The 18,714-nt window shown below is 41.6% G+C and overlaps 1 protein-coding gene across 1 annotated transcript; it reads right to left on the bottom strand.

The window, feature by feature from the left end:
• Positions 1–3,507: 3,507 nt before the first annotated feature.
• LOC143138977 (guanylate-binding protein 2-like) lies at positions 3,508–17,196 on the bottom strand. Its single transcript, XM_076299486.1, has 16 exons — positions 17,089–17,196; positions 14,472–14,539; positions 14,093–14,171; positions 13,624–13,761; positions 11,463–11,487; positions 10,928–11,113; positions 10,332–10,409; positions 9,959–10,008; positions 9,642–9,751; positions 9,237–9,421; positions 8,387–8,638; positions 7,698–7,978; positions 7,128–7,340; positions 6,815–6,917; positions 5,045–5,238; positions 3,508–4,310 (listed from the first exon to the last, which is right to left on the bottom strand). Exons 1-16 carry the CDS (start codon positions 17,089–17,091, stop codon positions 4,134–4,136), a joined length of 2,142 nt encoding a protein of 713 aa, XP_076155601.1. The 5' UTR covers positions 17,092–17,196; the 3' UTR covers positions 3,508–4,133.
• Between the last annotated feature and the right edge of the window lie 1,518 nt (positions 17,197–18,714).

Genomic DNA, 18,714 nt, shown 5'->3' with positions numbered 1-18,714 from the left:
GGTAATTCCTTGGAATTGCATTTCTAGTTCAAGCTGATGTGCATGACTAAGTGCAATGAGGTTTTGCAATCATGATTACTGTAGATAGGTTTTGGACTAGGATTAGACAGCAATTAGGTTTAGCAATCAGATAGAAGCTTTTTTCTCAGTCTCTCAGTACTGGCTTTCAGGCAGCAGTAACACTTCCTAGACTGCACAGACAAGAGGCTATTGTTGAGATGACTGGGGTCTCTGATGATTTTCTTGGCTCTGGACTGACATCTCCTGGTGTAAATGTCCTGAAGATTGGGCACTATTACTCCTAGTGGTACATTCTACTGACCTCACCACTCTATGCAGGGCTTTACAGATGTGTGCTATTTCCATACCAGGCCATTATACCAAAGTCCTTTTAGGCAAGTCCCTCGGCGGCCATATTGCAACGCTTTTTGGGCACTTATCGGGCATCTATTTCGGCAGTAATGCGCGTGCGCAAGACTTCACAACACCAATCTTGCTCAAGCGGCGAGATCACAACACATGATTGGCTCAATGTATTCGCATGTCAATGTTTTACCCCGGAAGGGGTGGGATATGTATAGACAACTGCCATCTTGGCGTTACAAACTAACCTCATGCATTTCTATGGAGGATTTTTGAGTGCTGTGTCTCCTCTTTAGAAAGTCTCTGATTATATTCCCTATAAGAACACTTTCTATAGTTGATCTGTTAAAGTTGTTGAGGACTAAAGTTCTTGAGGCTTCTAACGCCATCCTTACACCAAAAGACTGACAAGATTTGGGAAAGGTTCTTGAAAGTTTGTAGTCTTTTGAGGAAAGCTTGAATGGAGGGCATTAGTTAAAAGCCTCCAATCTTACAAGAATTTTCCCCAAATCTTGGTAAAGTCTTCTGATGTATGGGTAGCATGACGATGAATGTGCCTTCTTCACCAGTGAATTAGTGTTCTTGGTCCATGTCAAAAGGGAAAGCACTTTCAAGGTCTTTGTTTAGTCATCAAACACTCAGACTAGTCATTAGAAAACATCTGTGTTGATATGTTGGTGGGATTATGGATTGATGATTCAGACACAGCCGCACCACTGGTTCCAGCTGCACATAATATGATTTGTCTTGTATGCCACTGGCTTAAAGTATTGCCATGTAAGTATTTGGTTTCACATTAGTGAACAATGACCCACTAAGTGAATAGTGTTTGTGGTAGGATTTCCCCTCTTGTTATGCATATGAAATGAAAGAGGTTGTGTTTCGACTACACACAACCATAGCATACAACACACTAGACCTCTCTGGTGAGATTAATGTCTCCCTCTACAGGGGTAACATAGTTAATGCACCATAGTATTCTGAAAGTTTGCAGAACATTAATGCCATAGTTTGACCAGTGAGAAATGTAAATGGAGCACTACAGGCTGTTGAAAAGCCACGAGTTAAACTGGATTAAAAAGGGACAATCGAAATCCGTTTTTTAAGCCTCTATTTTGAGATGATAATGAGTGTACATTTTTGTAGAACAAAAGCTACATTAATTGTAGTTGTCCGAAGTAGGACCGGAGTGTTCATTTACAACAAAATAGCATATAGCAGGGCAATCTTGTTTCATCAAAGTAATTCTCTATTTTAAACCACTAACTAGGAAAAATCTAACACTGTGGAGAGGGGCCCTGCAAACAAAGCAAAGTATTTGAAAGTGTGAAGAATGAGTGTAAAAGGATCTGTTTGTGCACTCAGTGCATTGCCTAAATTCTTCGTCCGGTCGCCGCCATCTTGCTTATAAACAAACATTTCTTGGTTTACTCACCTGAGTAGGCCTATATGAAGACATAACCTAGAATGACAGCGGTGATTTTCATTTTGATAGACAGGCGCAGCAGTCTTTGAAGGTGATGACTCCCCCAGACTTTTGCACATTGCACTGCACTTTTTGTAGCCTGGTGGGCCATCCTATATCATTGAAATGTATAGTCTGGAATCACCATTCACCTCGCTTAATCCAAGGGGCGGGCAGAGAATTGTCTTTCAAACTGCCTAGACATGCAATAGGCCAGCGCTACGACCATCCGTATCCGGTCGGCAAAACGGCAAATACATCCTTCTTCGAAAGGAATGACTTAAGTGCATTGTGTTGCTCAACTTTCAAAGAAAACCACAAGTCCAACTCTTCCAAAGTTGACGCCAACGCCGATTCAAACAACCGCTCTTTGTTCGCCATAGCCACCTTCCTTGTTGTTCACCGTCGCAGGACTGTCGTCATCCTGTTAAGCCCGCCTTAAGACTCTCTAACAAAATAGAGCGCTGTGATTGGATGACGTCCACGGCGTCAGCCAATAGAAATCCCTATGGTTTGCTACTAGACGTACAGGCTGAGCAAATTAATTTGCCGCCGCTAGGGTGCGTCTAGATTTCTAGGCTACACTTTTTGCACTGTGACCGCACAGTTCATGCACATGTAGGCCTACATAGCATGTAGCCTAGTGTAAAAGATCAGAGCTGGCACTATTAAAGCACGCGCACAGTATTTTGTTTTTATCATGATCTTGTCTCTGTTCAGCCTCTGGCGCTGTCATGTCACTCAGATGAAGCCTGGTGGAGACTTTGGCCTAAATGCACAAATCAGTAGCCTACGCTTAATTAGGGAGATTTTTTGATGCTTTGCAAAATAGTGATAAACAATCTCAAAAGTCTCAATGGTCATACATTTTGATCCAAAATTAGAGCTCTTTGAAATTTATCTTTTTTTTCTAAATTCACCGTTTTGAAGAGGTTCAAATGCTGTTTAGAGAGTTTCTATCATGCATAATTATTAAATGTAACCTGTTTCATTTTACTGAGCCTTGCGTTGCCCATCAAATTATTATTATTGCAAGCAGTCATACAAAATCACAGCATGTGTCCCAGCAGCCAATAATTTACTTATACTTAATTTTAATGTAATAAAGCCAATAATGTAATAGCTTGCCAATAATGTAATAACATTTCTGAACCAATAACGTAGCCTAATAACTTTTTGCCAATATGTTATTAGGCCTACATTAGGCTATTGGCTGATTATTGCGTTATCGGCGACCTTCTTACATTTGTTCAACCAACGACGACATCGTCAAACATTGTCGTGATTGCAGAGGAAGGCCTACGTATCTTAATGTTTGTTTGATGCTTGTATGTATGATCTTATTACTTGTTTACCCATGCTGCTTGATAACGTTCGCATATCAGATAGGCTAAATGAACAGCGGAAGCTTTCGCGTTTGTTATCTTTCTGTTGCCTCAGAGACCATAGTTTTACTGGTGACCGGTCATACAATAACATCGTTGTGTGAGGGCGGTTGGGTTAGTTATAAGCTTCAGTTGAAGTAGGCTACTCTTGCAAGGGAAACCTTTTGAATTCAACCAAGCTCTGTGTCAGACATCTGGGGGCATCCAACATAAATCTAATTCTTATTCAAATAGAAATAATAACAAAACCCAGCAGCTGGGTTGTTTTGCATAAAGCCATTAACTCAAACACAATCCCTACCACAGGCCCTGCTTGTGCCCATATTGTTTATTACTTTATTCATTTTTGAAGTTCAAGCACAGTGTCAGTGTAATTACTATACAGCTATGTCAACCATTGATGTCTGCATCCCAGTTAGGGTGGCATTTCATGGTGTAATCTTTGACATTGGTTTAAATATTACTCAATGTATATGTAAATATATTTTTCTGTGAGGTATTTTAATGACAACCAAACATTTATATTATATGATGTTTGAAAAGCAATGGGTAAACACCCTGCTGAAACAAAAAAGGAACCAACCACTTCAGTAAGGCACCATTTTGCCTACTTACATACATATTTTACCTTATAAGCACCAATATACCTTATATGCAGCATTTAACTTCACAAACACCATTATACCTACTCACATAAGCCACTTTAGGTCATGATCAAATTGTGATATAATTGTGACAGTAAAAGCGCTTTATGTGCGCAAGATAGGCAAGGTTTGAATGACGGCCTATGCGGCCCCGCATTCTAGTGCCTTTACATGTTTTCCACCACCTTCTGTACTCACAGCAGACTGTCTACGAGAGCGAGAGCAGTTTCCCCTACATTGGACATGATCTTCCAGGACCTGCTGTCCTGCTCAGAGCTAAAACATCCAGCCAAAGAATGCATCTCCTATTGAATGCAGACCAGAGCCCAGCTTTCCCCAGAAGCCCGGCTTCTTCTCCTGCTCTTTCTTCTGCTCCTTCTTCAGCTCTCTGATGTCGTCCTCCATGTCCTCAGCGCGTCTCGCAAAGCCATTTTCCAGCAGCTCCTGCTGCTCCTGAAACAACACACACAGACGCGCGCGCACACACACACACACACACGCACACAAGATGGAAAATGTATCAAACTGAACACACACACACACACAACATGCAAAACGTATTAAACTGACCACATACACACACGCACACACATCACAAAACATTCTAAAAACTCATGCACCGGATGGAATACGCATCAAATGCAAAAAGAATGTTCAACGGTTTCTTTACAAATATCCCCGTAGGATACTGGATTTTCCCTTTAAGGCTGTTGCCTTGAGCAAGACACTTTACCTCCGAGGAGACTGGCCCTTGTAATAATTAATATATGTAAGTCGCTTTGAATAAAAGAGTCAGCCAAATAACTAACTAAATAAAAAGTGTCTACTAAATGAATATGATGCAAATGAAGTCAGTTCACCTGGCCTGGTTACCTTCAGTTTAGCTGTTAGCGTTCCCTTAAATCTGTTTCCATGCCTTCACTATAGTTATTAGCATTACTTCAGACCTGCCTCCTTGTCTGAGTTACCTTGAGTTAGGTGCCTGGGCTCTCAGTTTAGATATCAACATTCCATGAAATTTCCTTTGAAATGCCTACCTTCAGTTTAGCAATCCGCATTCCATGAAAACTCCTATGAAAAGGCTACCTTCAGTTAAGCTATTAGCATTTCATGAAAAAGCCTTTGAAAGGGCTACCCTCAGTTTAGCTATTAGCATTTCATGAAAACTCCTTTGAAAGGGCTACTACCTTCAGTTTAGCTGCCAGGACCCGCTCCATTTCAGCCTGGGATCTCTCTTTTTCTCGCTCCATCTTGGCCTCCAGCTGACGGATGTTTTCCTCATTGTTACTCTTCAGGTCACGGAGAGCCTGCTGCTGGATCTGGGTCCGTTGTTCCAGAAGTTTCCTTTGCTGCTCTGCTTCCTGCTGCTTTACCTTGTTTTCTGTGAGAGGGAGGGAAATCTGGTGACATTCTGAATAGTGTGCAGAGGTCTTACCACACAGGCTGTCTAGTGTAGAAATAGCCAGAGCCTGCACATGGGTAGAGTGCATGCTGTCTGTTTTTTGTGTAAAAAACAATTTTGGAGGAATTTCTTGTACTTCTTATGCAGGATTGTAGCATTTTGGACATGAAAAAACTGCATTGCACCAACTGTCACAATGCAGTATAGCCTACAGCAGTGGTTCCCAAACTTTTAACAGGCATGTACCCCCTGAGACATTATGATCTTCCGGAGTACCCCCAACACCACCAATTGTTAACAAGTTTTTTTTTAATTGTTTTATTAATATTTATTTTTATCAATTTTGTCGAGAATAGTGAATAGGATCATAAACATATAATACAAATCTCATCAATAGTCAACATATGATAGGCCTACTGTACAAATGTGCTGAATATAATGATTTTCAATAGATCTGCACCTAATCTCACACACAATTGTCTTGTTGAATGCAGTGATCTTATCTGCTAGGTGCTTGTCTTTGCCTTGTAACTGGAGATTTAACTCATTGAGCTTTCCAAATATATCGCTAAAATAGGCCAGCTTCGTCAAGAAATGTTCATTAGTGAACGTGCTTGCAGATTCAAACATGCGCTCTTCCTCCAAGAAGAGGCCACTCGGAGCTCAAACACACGACAGCACTTTACCTCGGGAAAGCCACCTTGCCTCGCTGTGAAACAGTACAGCCTTTTGGTCAGCTCCCATCTCCTCTCAAAGTGCAGAGAATAGACACGCTTTTAAGGGCCAGGTCTTGATGAAATTCACCACTCTCACAACCTCGTTCAAAATCTCATTCAGGTCGGGACTAACTAAGCTGCCTTGACACGAGTGCTTCCCTATGAATAACACAGTGCGTCCATTGCGCATCGGGTGATACCTGGGCCTAGGCTACAGATAAAAAAAATAAAATAAATAAAACTCCTGTTTTTCACGTCAGTTCGCGCCCCACCTGGCATGTCTCCACTCTCGAATATTTTGTTAATGCGGAGAAAATAGGTTTTTAATGTGCAGTGCAAATGCGGAAGTTAAGTTACCAACGTGGGATAGAGAAAACGTTTGAAAAGGCATATGACTTAGATATTTTTTCGTGTACCCCCTGAAATCAGTCCACGTACCCCTGGGGGTACGCGTACCCCAGTTTGACAACCGTGGGCCTACAGTAATGCAGAAAATCTTTCAGATTGCTTATGTAGGTCATGACATTGTGACAGTCAAATCAGCAACAGCAAACTGTGTATTAAGTAGTTTACATACACTCCTCATCTTCATAATGAAAATCATTAGCCATCAAATGCAGTACTTTGGACATGAAAACACTGCATTGGCCATAGCCTACTGACCTCAAGACAGCTACATGATCAGAAAAAGTAAGCTGGTCAGTCATAACACCCAAGTTTAGCAAAGTTTTACTGGGAATGTAGAGATGAACATGTCAAATGCTGCTGACAAGTCAAATCAAATCAGAGCTGATGACTAAGAAGAAGCTTTTCTGTCCAAATACTGTAGTTCCTCTCACCTTCCATCTTCTTTTGGGCTTCAGTTAGAGAGCGGTCAGCAGCCCGGATGCTCTTCCCAACTACGTTCTTCTCCTCCAGATACTCTGTCAGGACCTCCTCACCCTGACAACACACACACACAAACACACACACACACAATAATATGTTTTATTTAGACAGTGATGGGCCAAGTCACTGTTGCTTTAAAAGAAGTGCTGAGTGAATGTATGTGAGGTTCATCTGGGCCTGCGATGACTACTCCAGGATTGTGTACAGTGAAGGCTCACACGAGGATACAGTCAATATCAAAAAAGACGTCCTGTTTATGCTCACCATAACTCCCTTGCGTTTCTCTGATCTGTAGAGTTGAGCACCTCTGTCGAGTGCACGACGGAAATCTCCGTAGCCCCCAGATCTCATGTAGGAGCCGTCCTTCAGTCCCGCATCCAGAGAAGCAAATACACGAGGGATGACTGACCAGCACACCTTCCGAGACGCTTTAACATTCTTCTTACAGGACTCGACATACTCTTTTTCCATGCTGCTCTGTGGAGAGAAAGACAACAATGTTCCATGGAACTAGAAACATCTAGAAAGATTTCTACTATTCAGATATTTTTAAGATCCACATTGAATACATGTGTATTTGCTTTCAGTGTTTATTTGACCTTTGTAAATAACTTTCCCACCCACAACAAGGGACACACAAAAACAAACAAACAAACAAAAAAAGATGCATGTCAATGTGTATTTAACGTATATTTAGGAATTTGTCAAACTACAAAAAATGTACAGACTACAAGACTGTTCTGTGACTGAAGCCTGCCAGAGGTCACCTCTCCCACTGGAGCAGCAAACTCTGCTTGGATGTGAGTGAGATGTGGATGGCTGAACTGCTGGTACCATGAGCTGGAGCTGGTGTTTCTGGTCCTCATCGTTGAAGGATGCGTTGATGAAGATGCTGATGGCCTGTTTGGTTGCAGCAGTGTGGATTGTAGACAGCGCCTCCTGTGTCTCGGTGGGGAACTGCACTTTGCGCTTCATCTCTGCCTGGTAGAACTCCAGCGCCTCCTTCACGGCCCGGCCATTCTGGATCAGCGCCAGCGACGCCACAGCGCTCTCCAGACAGGGCACCTTCCCACTGCGGATCGCCTCCACGTATGTCGTTGCCAGGCTGCCCAGCACTGCAGGACAATATACATTCCCATTACATACCAGCTAATGCTAGCACACATGCCCAATATCAGCTAATGCTAACCAGCACACATGCCCAATATAGCAGCTAATGCTGGCACACATGCCCATTATATACCTGCTAATGCTAACCAGCACACATGTCCACTGACTAACATATATTCCCATTGCAGACCAGCACCAACAGGGATCCCCATGACAGACCAGCAACAAAAGCAGTTCAATATGGTTGGCCAGCTTCAGACTAACCAGATACATCCATTAGGACATTGACCAACTACTGTCTATTTGTCCTCTGCTCAGTCAACCACCTGTACTGACTACTGGTTCTTTGAGATTCAGCTCTGGACAGTGCTGGACTATCTGCTGGTTATCAGGTAGTGATCGGAGCTACTCACTCCTGCCGGTCAGCCCCCGGCCTCCTCTCATGGTCTTGACCTTGGCGCTGAGGTGGATGTAGCTGCAGAACTCCTGAGCCTGCTGCACGAAGGTGGAATCCAGGTCAGCATCCGTCAGCTCCTCCATGCGCTTCATCGCTTTGCCACTGGCTGGACGGTCCATCACGAAGCAGCGTCGCACAGCGAAGTAATCCCTCAGGCTCTGACGCACCTTGTTGTGCTTTTCAACTTCAGGAGGGGAGCCAGCATTAACTGCAGACAGAAAGAAACAAGCTCCATTAAGGATAACAGGGTATCTTCACATTTTTGAAGTACAAATTGAATGACTTTTAAGACCTTTTTTAAGACCTCCAAGGGTTAAAAATAATATCAATTGCAGAAATCGTCATTATCGTGGGATAGGCAGCTAAAGTGAAACAACTGCAAAACCTGAAAAATGTTTGGAGTACGCCTTATGTTGAAAATGTTTTGAAAAATGTTATACTTTATATAAACTTTACATTTTATACTATATACTATTTTATACTATTATATTTTTGTATAGTTGACTTCTTAATGTCAGAGCGTACCTGAAAAAAATAATCATTTACAGTAGGCCGACATTACAGACTGCTAACTCTGAAAATCTCTACCTCTAATCTCTACAATCTGGGGAATGGTGAGTGAGAAATGGGATTGGGCCTCTGTGTAGATGTGTTAGTGTGTCTCACCTGGTTTCAACTTCAGGGCATTATGGGTGTGTGCACGCTTTTGTCTGACTACTGTATGTGAACGTGTGCATGTGCATGCGTGTGTGTGTGTGTGTGTGTGTGTGTGTGCACGCGTCTGTGTCTGTGTATGTTTCCCTGACCTGGTTTCAGCCTCAGGGCACTTTCCAGGTACTCATCAGCAGTGATGGGTTTACCCTTCAGCTCCAGGTCCAGAGTGAAGTCTCTGACCGTCCACACGAAGGAGGGAAAGATGCGCATCAGCTCTGTGTTCCTGTTACACTCGCTGGACTTCACCCTGATGTGCTCTGTCAGTTCTGTTACATAACTGTAGGGGGAGCTGTTCAGGAAGCATGTCATAAACACAGATTTTCTGCAGATGTTTAGATCATCTCAGTAGCACTGTATTGATTTGTTCATTTAAATTTGGAATGAGGGATTGAATTAAGTTCATTTGTGTGTGCATGTGTGTGTGTGTATGTGTGTGTGTGTGTTTATATGTGTGTGCAAGTGTGTGTGTGTGTGTGTGTGTGTGTGTGAAAGGATACTGCAGTTTCTCCAGGGCAGTGTTGTCGATGGTGCCCATGCTGTTGTAGACCAGAGTACTGCTGAGTAGAACAGCCAGACAGAAGATCCATGTGTCGTGTTTCTCATCGCCCTGGAAGTTTGGAACAAATTAGTGTATACCTACTTAGACCTACAGGAACACTGTACTGTGTATGAAGGATAGAATATCATTGTCAATCCTGCAAAATACACAGCAAAGCATGACTTGAGAATAAACAACAAAGCATGACTTGAGAATAAACAACACACACACACAAACACACACACAATGATACCCAGACTACCCATACTGCCTTACCTTCTGCACATCTCCCAGCCCCTCTGTGTCCAGCAGCACCAGGGTGTGTCCTGACCAAAGGAGAAAACAAGAAAAATGGCAGTGTCTGTAAATGGATAAACACACGAGCACACATACATTCACACTCATTTCACACATTTTGTGTGTGTGTGTGTGTGTGTGTGTGTGTGTGTGTCTATGTGTGTATGTGTAGTGTGTGTGTGTGTGTGTGTGTGTGTGTGTGTGTGTGTGTGTGTGTGTGTGTGTGTGTGTGTGTGTGTGTGTGTGTGTGTGTGTGTGTGTGTGTGTGTGTGTGTGTGTGTGTGTGTGTGTGTGTGTGTGTCTATGTGTCTATGTGTGTTTGTGTAGTGTGTGTGTAGCTGTGTATACCAACCTGGTTTAGAGGGGTGAGGCACACACCACATCCAGATGCCTTTGGTCTTGGACTCGATGGTGCCACCCAAAGCAAAGCCTGAGGGGGTTACAGTTACCATGACAAAATCCAGATGTATTAAGAGCCTCCGTGGATGCAAACAGGTAAGGGTTAAAAAAGGAGAGCTTTAGCACATCGGTAGCGTCGGGGTCCTGAACCCCGAACGAGCTCAGTGCCCACAGGAACCCAAGTTCTAGTCTGACCTGAGGAACCCAAGGTTCCACAAGAACCTAAGTTCTAGTCTGACCTGAGATAATTTCCAGAACCCACTGCCCATCTCTCCCTCATTTCCTGTCATGGCTTCACTAGCTTATTTGCTAACTCTGGCACATTTACATTTTGAGTGTAATCGAAATGTTGATTAATGTGCATTGTCCCTTTTAAATAAACAAATAAATAAATAAATAAACAGTAAGAGATAGAGCATGGTTGGGTTCTAGTCTTTTCATTCACCCAAAATAAGTTATCTTCGTATCTGCACAAATCTCATTTAATTAAAATGTAAAATGTGTCTGAAGAAACAAATAACATTTGTAAAAAACTGCGAGACTTCAGACCTGCATGTTTGCCGGCCAGCCGGTTCATGAGGTAGGACTTGCCCGTGCGGTAGAGCCCCACAACAGCCACCACCACCACCGGCTGCTGGATCTGCTCCAGGATCTTCAGCGCTCCCTGCTGGACACTCATGCGCCCATCAGGCCCATTATCAATCAGACACACCGGCTCCCTCATGGAAACAGTTCCTAGAGTGTCACACACACACGTTAGACAGGCACAACAAGCTCAAGCTTTATTTAAAAGCCTGTAAACCCCACGGAAATCTGACAGGCTAAAAACATATCTTCATCAGTATAGATGTATAGTGTAGATTTGAACAAACAATCAAAATTGTCATCTTAGCAGTTTGTCAGTCATTGACGATTGATCTTAGCAGTTTGTCAGTCAATTAACGTAATTATGCTCTTGAACAACAGTTTGAACCTGTTACCTTCTGAAACTAAGTGGTTGTTTTTGCTCCAGCATTTTTTTAAATAAATGTATTTAAAACAGGTGCCAGTGCAAATATATTTAAAGTGATATACTATAGCTCACCTCCTTTAAATGGTGCTCTGGGGACCTGTAGAGATAAGAGTGTGTGTGTTATTTGGCCTGTAGAGATAAGAGTGTGTGTGTTATTTGGCCTGTAGAGATGAGAGTGTGTGTGTTATTTGGCCTGTAGAGATAAGAGTGTGTGTGTTATTTGGCCTGTAGAGAAGAGAGTGTGTGTGTTATTTGGCCTGTAGAGATGAAAGTGTGTGTGTTATTTGTTGTTCCTATACTACCACAGGCGAGGGAAAGTTTGTATTTTAAACTTTTAAAAATGTCATGATACATATTCATATCTTATGTGGCAATATACAGCGGGGAAAATAAGTATTGAACGCGTCAATATTTTTTTCAGTAAGTATACTTCCAGTGAGGCTATTCGCATGAAATTTTCACCGGACATTAGTATTAATTTAGGTAATCCACACATATATAAAAATCCAAACATTAATGTCTAAAAGTAGAGTTATGAGTAAAAAAGTGGAATGGCACAGGGAAAAAGTATTGAACACGCTAAGAAAAAGCAGTACTCAAAGGCAAGAAATGGCAAGGAACAAACTGGAATCTATAAGTAGTTAGATAAATTATCCCTCCTATCTGTGCAAATTGATATAAGCTGGGTTAGTACATACTGGTGGGCTATAAAAAGGTTTTTTGTTACCAAGGTGTCAAACAAGGAACATTTCATAATGGGTAAAAGCAGACCTTTGCAACCTTATTGTTGCAAAACATATCAATGGAACTGGTTACAGATGCACATCAAAACTTCCGAAGCATCCAACAAGCAGTATTGGAGCCATTATCTGCAAGTGGAAGGAACATCACTGCATCATCACTGGCCATGCACAGGATTTCCTTGCAAGATTTCTGACCAGGAAGTCAGAAGGATAGTCAAAAGAGTAGCCCAAGAGCCAAGGACCACTCGGAGAAAGCTCCAGAAAGACTTGATACAGTTGTTACAGAGAAAATCATAGGTAATGCACTCCACCGCCATGGCCTCTATGCACGCTCATCCCGCATGACTCTATTGCTGAAGAAAAACATGTCAAGGCTCGTTGAAAGTTTGCTACACAACATTTGGACAATCCTATGAAATACTGAGAGAATGTATTCTGGTCAGGCGAGAGCAAAATTTAACTTTTTGGATGTCATACTACACACCATATTTGGAGGAGAAATGGCACTGTGCATCACCCTAAAAATACCCTACCAACAGTGAGGTTTGGAGGTGGTGGCATCATGGTATGGGCTGTTTTTCATCTCATGGTACTAGCAGACTTCATACAGTTGAAGGAATGATGAATTGAGTCATTTTGGTCTGGGAGAATCTTGACCATCCACCAGGATGATGAGGATGAGACATGGCTAGACCTTCCAGCAGGACAATGATCCAAACCATTCAGCAAAGGAAACTCTCAATTGGTTTCAGAGAAAGGAAATCAAGGCCCTGACTTCAATCCAATTGAACAGTTTTGGAAGTTAACTAAAGATCGGGATTCACAAGAGGGACCCCTGGAATCTTCAATATTAAAGTACTATCTGTTGAAAAGAATGGACCAAAATCACACCAGAATACTGTAACTGGTTAGTTTTGTCATACAGGAAATGCCTTGAAGCTGTCATTACGAATAAAGGCTTTTCCACAAAGTATTTAAGAAATTTCAGCAGGCGTGTTCAATACTTTTTTCCTGTGTCATTCCACTTAATTACACATAACTCTACCTATGGACTTTAATGTTTGGATTTTTTTATATGGGTGGATTATATGAGTTAATACTAATGTCTGGTGAAAATTTCATGCATGTAGCCTCATTGGAAGTATACTTACTGAAAAAAATGTTGACGTGTTCAATACTTATTTTCCCCGCTGTACATACAGTAACACTGAGTTGAATTGGCAATCATAAAACAAACACAAATCCTCCAACTACTCCTGCATAATTGTATTATTTTCAATGTGATATAATACTATACTATTTGCAAATGTAACAATATTTAATTACATTTATTAGTATAGAATAGGACATTTAACAGGCCAGAGAGGCTGTAGTGACCGGTGGCAGAAGGTAGTCACTCCTCAGCCATAAACCATCAGGGGTCCTGTGAACCCCACTCACCTCCTCCCCAGGGCTCCCTACTCACTTCCTCCCCAAGGCTCCCTACTCACCTCCTCCTGGTTCCAGTGGCTTGTGGTAGGGGTTTCCCAGTTAGAGGCGCTAGGGGCGTGTTTTGAGCAGTAGGGGGCGCTACGCCAGCCCTCCACATCCCCGCAGCTGCAGGCGCTGCCACCTGTTGACGTACGCCTCTGAGACAGACAGGACACAAGCACAGCCATTTGGGAAGTGTGAAATCAAGTTCAAAACATTTTGCTGATATGTGGCATTCGGTTACAGAACGGGCATATTCCTACAACTGTGGCTTTGTATGACTCGCCAAGACACCAACAAGGCATGCGTTCATTTTGTTTCCTGAAATGGGTTTGAAAATCGAGAGGACAAGCAAATGCACGGCACACATTTGCACATGTGAAGCCACGTGTGTGGTTGTTTTTACAGTGTTTTATAGGTGGTGTAATAAATACATTGAATAAGAGCTATAGAAGGGCAGAGCTATGAGGCATCACCATGGAAACACACCTTGTAGGCATGGGCTTTGTGTGCGCTGTTCTGAAAACAGTCCTCACAAAACACACAGGTGGGGTCCAAAACGCAGTCCCTGTAAGCACACACAGGCACTGGGATTACCAATAAATAATGATTATGATTTTTTCCATATAACCATCAGCCCTACTAAAACCCATAAAGTAATCTTTTAAGTGCAATAGAGCCTAGGCTACTATTACTAATTAGGCCATGGCATTAAGCACATGATTGATTGATTGAATTATTTATTGATTGATTGATTGATTTAAAGTCTTTATTGACATTATTGTACAAAGTACGTTTCTTATACAAAATTAATGAAATTAGTATCTAGCATCTGTGAGAGTCCAGTGCATGTGTGTTATCTACTGACCTGCATGAGTAGATGGTCTCTCCCATCCTGGACACTCTTCCGCACCGCTGCATCCCCCTCTGTCCACTCTGCATTCACAACACACAGGCAACCAATCAGCAGCTCACACCTGATGACATCATCTAACCCCTAAGGTCATGAAATAGCAGTCAAAGCAGCTTAGATTTGTGCAGACTAGGGTGTAGCTCAACTGGTGTTCTTATTGCCCTATACTGATAAGGCAAGCTGCTAATATCGCTGATAGACTTTGACACCACAGGGAGCACACCCACTGACAGAAAACCACATACTTTACTGTAAATAACAATAAAAGGCTTCATTCAAGTGTGTGTGGAGGGATCTGACCCAAATTGGCCTGGTTCCTTTTTTAGGAGAGAAATCCGAGGCTAACTTATCGCAGCATTCACCTAAAATCTTCAGCAGTCTGTATTCTGTACCCATCTCATGGGCATCGTATAGGCCTACTGTATCAGGTCATCAGATAGTTGGGTGTTTCTTCAACTCCGGGCACTTTTGGCCTTTCAACTTTTAGAAAAATAATTATCTCCAAACACACATTCAAAATCATTGATACACTCATTAATATGTTTTGAAACAAAGTATGATACTGGGCACAATTGCATGACATGGAATATTGTTATTTTTTTATCAGTTTTCTAAATCGTAAGGGAAAAATGTCATTTCCACCACACCTCAAATTATGTCCTTTATTTGCAGATTATACAATATAATTCATTATGTTACATTATATATCAGTTACCATGTCTATGACTACCTAAACATACCACATAACAAATCCTAAGACTTTGTGAACTAAATGTATATTGCTTGAAGTTGCTCGGTACAATGAATTATGTTTTTCATAATCCAAAATACTCTTTATTTAAAGTATACATAAATTATTAAGGTCACTCACATGTTTTTCTATTAATAATGAAGTATGGATTATAGTTTCTGAAAATAGTAAAAAAAAAATAGTAAAAAGTCTATGTCACCTGGAATTATGTTTTATTCCCCTAAAACATATGTTGTGATGGTCATTTCGTGGTGGAAATGACTGTGGGGACTGTGGTGGAAATGACATTGCATCACTGTCTTGCTGACTTTGTGGTGGAAATTACCTCACTTTGTGGTGGAAATGACTGTGATGGAAATGACATTCTCACAGTTTTCAGCCATATATAATCACATTCCATTGCCATACCCAGATACTTTTGGAGATAGGGCACAATGTATCCAAAATACACACAACTATGCTTTTTTTTCACTTCTTTTGCATATTTTGACAAAGTTACAGCTGTGGTGGAAATTACGTTGAATAAAAATACTCTATTCTCAAGTGATGGTTACAATGATTTTTCTTCAGTTTCTGATCACCATATGTCTCTGATATTTGCCATTAACCTTCCTCTTTAGTAACACTATGTTTTCCCCTGGTAAACAAATAAACATTTTTAGGTAAAAAAGCATATATTACTGGAAATAGTTTGTGTGGTGGAAATGACGGAAAACCTGGGGACACTGATGTTTTCCCTAAAAAATAGTATAAATATATTATTTGCATTAGAAATTGAAATGGTATGTGTTTATTTAACTCTTTCTGGCAACAAACATGGTACAAAATCATCTAGGTTTAATTTGTCTTTAGTGTATTTTAACAGTTAAAGGTTACAAGTCTGGGTTGGGGACAAGCTCAAAACAGCCAAATCCACTGATAAAAGCCCCTCTAAGAGCAGTAAATCAGAATATATAGGCATGATTCATTTTTTATAGGATGCTGGTGATCTGGCCTTTGCAAATTGACATGATTGAAACAAAAATATTATATTTTTCCACAAAAACAACCACAAGGACACAAAAGTGCCTGTAGTTGGAGAATCACCCAGTTATCACCCAGGGCTGTGGAGTGAAGGGCTGTGATTGCTCTATTACTGGCTCCCAGGCAGCTGATACTGTCTGAGGAATGTTCATGAGCCCCCACGTTCATTCTCCCAGAGTAGCTGCCTGGGAGCTCTAGCTGTTGGCTGCAGCAACTCGAGCTAGGTAGAACCGATTATATTTTTATTTATTTTTCGTAGGCCTACCTACAGTAGCCTAGGTGACCTCGAGAAACAGAGGAAGAAACAGAGGGAAACGGGTAGGCTAGCCTAGTGTCAACCTAGGCTAAATACAGGGTTTGTACTGTTACAATTATTGGATTGAACACGCACAGTGGCCTCTGTTCATGTTGTAGACCTAGCAGCTACAGCACTTGTCATGGCATTTGAGTCTATTTGGAGGCACAAAGGCACAGCTCAGTCTATGCCCCATAGAGCTAACTCGCGTAGGCTATATGTGTTAAAAGGAGGAGTTCTCGTCCGCATCAAGCTCAACGATGGACATTCCTTACAAGTAATCTAAAATGGAAAGTCCTGACTTGATTGATGCAAAGCTTCATCAGTGTCAACTGATCCCTAGCCATAGGCTGGTCTAGGTGTCGATTAGCCAACTCCGAATGCACACGATTGATCTCAGACCATAATAGTTTGTTTTGTGGAAGATTAATGGCACTTAAGGTAGCCTAGCCTAGTCGGACTAAAATGCATCAACAACACATTAAGATTTTAACAGTGCTTACCATTGTTGTCGATCCTGCCCTGTCGCATTCGAGGCTGTGATTGCTCGTGCTTCACTTTTACCGGAGACACTTAGCCTACTTTCGCTTTCGACTCAAAAGTGAAAGTAAAACTGATTAACCGGAACGCGCCCCTTTGCTGCCCTTCAGTCGAGTGACTTCTCGGAAATCCAGGAAAAACGGATCAGAAAAGTGTTGCAGTTTGTTTATTAAACAGTGGTGCGTTGCATGGCCTATGCCTAAACCGTTGTTGGCGCAAGTGCAGGCAATTTTTTTCTTACTTTCAGATTTTATCCCCCGAGCCTGATGAATTTAATACAAAAATGTGTTTCATTTTCTTTTATTTAATCTGTAAATGTCTCACTGTGCTAACTAGATGTATGTCTCATTGTTGATAGGATCACCTCTGACACCCCCGCCAAATTGGGCTGATAGGGGAGAACCGGGACGAATGAAACACTTCTTAATTAAATGTAATTTACAAAGACATCGTAAAACACTGAAAGTTAATATTTTGTCTCTAGCAACCTACATCTATCCTCTGTCGAATACAGTTGCATTTACAGCTCTGAACAAAACCGTTCAAGAGTTATTTAAGGAGAAGTCGAACGTGCGTTTTGTTTCATTCGTCCCTCCTGGCTGGGACGAATGAAACAGCATGGGGGACGAATGAAACATACAGCTTAAATTATGTAAACTTCCCACAATTTCAATATTTGACAACATATCATGAATGGTACTTCAAGTATGTGTTATTTTAGATAGATTGCTGCTGGGCTATATGTCTTGGTTCATGTCTGTTAACAACTCATTGACGTCATGGTAAAAGCGCTTATCTCGCGGTTATGGAAATAGCATGCACTATGCCATTAATATAGCTAGAATAATGCATGTTTCGAATTATATAATGTTTCTATAGTACAAAATGTTATTTTACTCTGTTTTTACGTGGTTAAAGCCACCACACATCCAAATAAGTGCCCTTCATGACCGACAGGCCGTCGGTCTCCATAGGTTAACATGGAAAAACTCGACCCCCCTACCTGATAGCCCCAAATATATTTGCATCTTTCTAAAACTACTTTTCCATGTCTCACCTGCATAAAATATAGTATAAACACAGATATGTGTGCATTGACTTAGAATAAATGGGGTTTACTGCCTGGTCGGGACAAATGAAACAGGTGTTTCAATCGTCCCGCCATAGACATCTAGCATTATAGGATGTTTTGCATCCATTACAAACAAACATGCAATGTGAACGTCTGGGATTGGGGAGAGCACTAAATGCTCTACTGAATAAGCATGAAGTCAAACCTTTAAATGAAAAACACTCTTTAATAATCAAAAAAAATAAACCGCTAATGATGTAAACTTGTGACCATCAAAAATCGTTTATCGCCTGTAACTCCGTGATACCAGGACGTAACAGGAAGGCATTTGGCTGAGCAACGGAGGTTAATATGCTCTATGTTTTGTCCAAATGATGACTGTCTATCATCGTTGCACTCGGAGAAAACCGGAATGTTTCATTCGTCCTCCGTTTCAATCGTCCCGGTTTGACCCTAGCCTATCTGATAGCCTCCTGGCTCAAAGTTATAAAAGACTGCAACACGTGACAACAACAGG

The sequence above is a fragment of the Alosa pseudoharengus genome, unplaced genomic scaffold (genome assembly GCF_046254945.1).
Source record: "Alosa pseudoharengus isolate Yale_2024_CS ecotype anadromous, Long Island Sound unplaced genomic scaffold, YU_APseudo_1.1 YU_APseudo_1.1_scf_22, whole genome shotgun sequence".
Classification (NCBI taxonomy): Eukaryota; Metazoa; Chordata; class Actinopteri; order Clupeiformes; family Clupeidae; genus Alosa; species Alosa pseudoharengus.
This window is presented reverse-complemented; position numbering and strand designations above follow the sequence as displayed.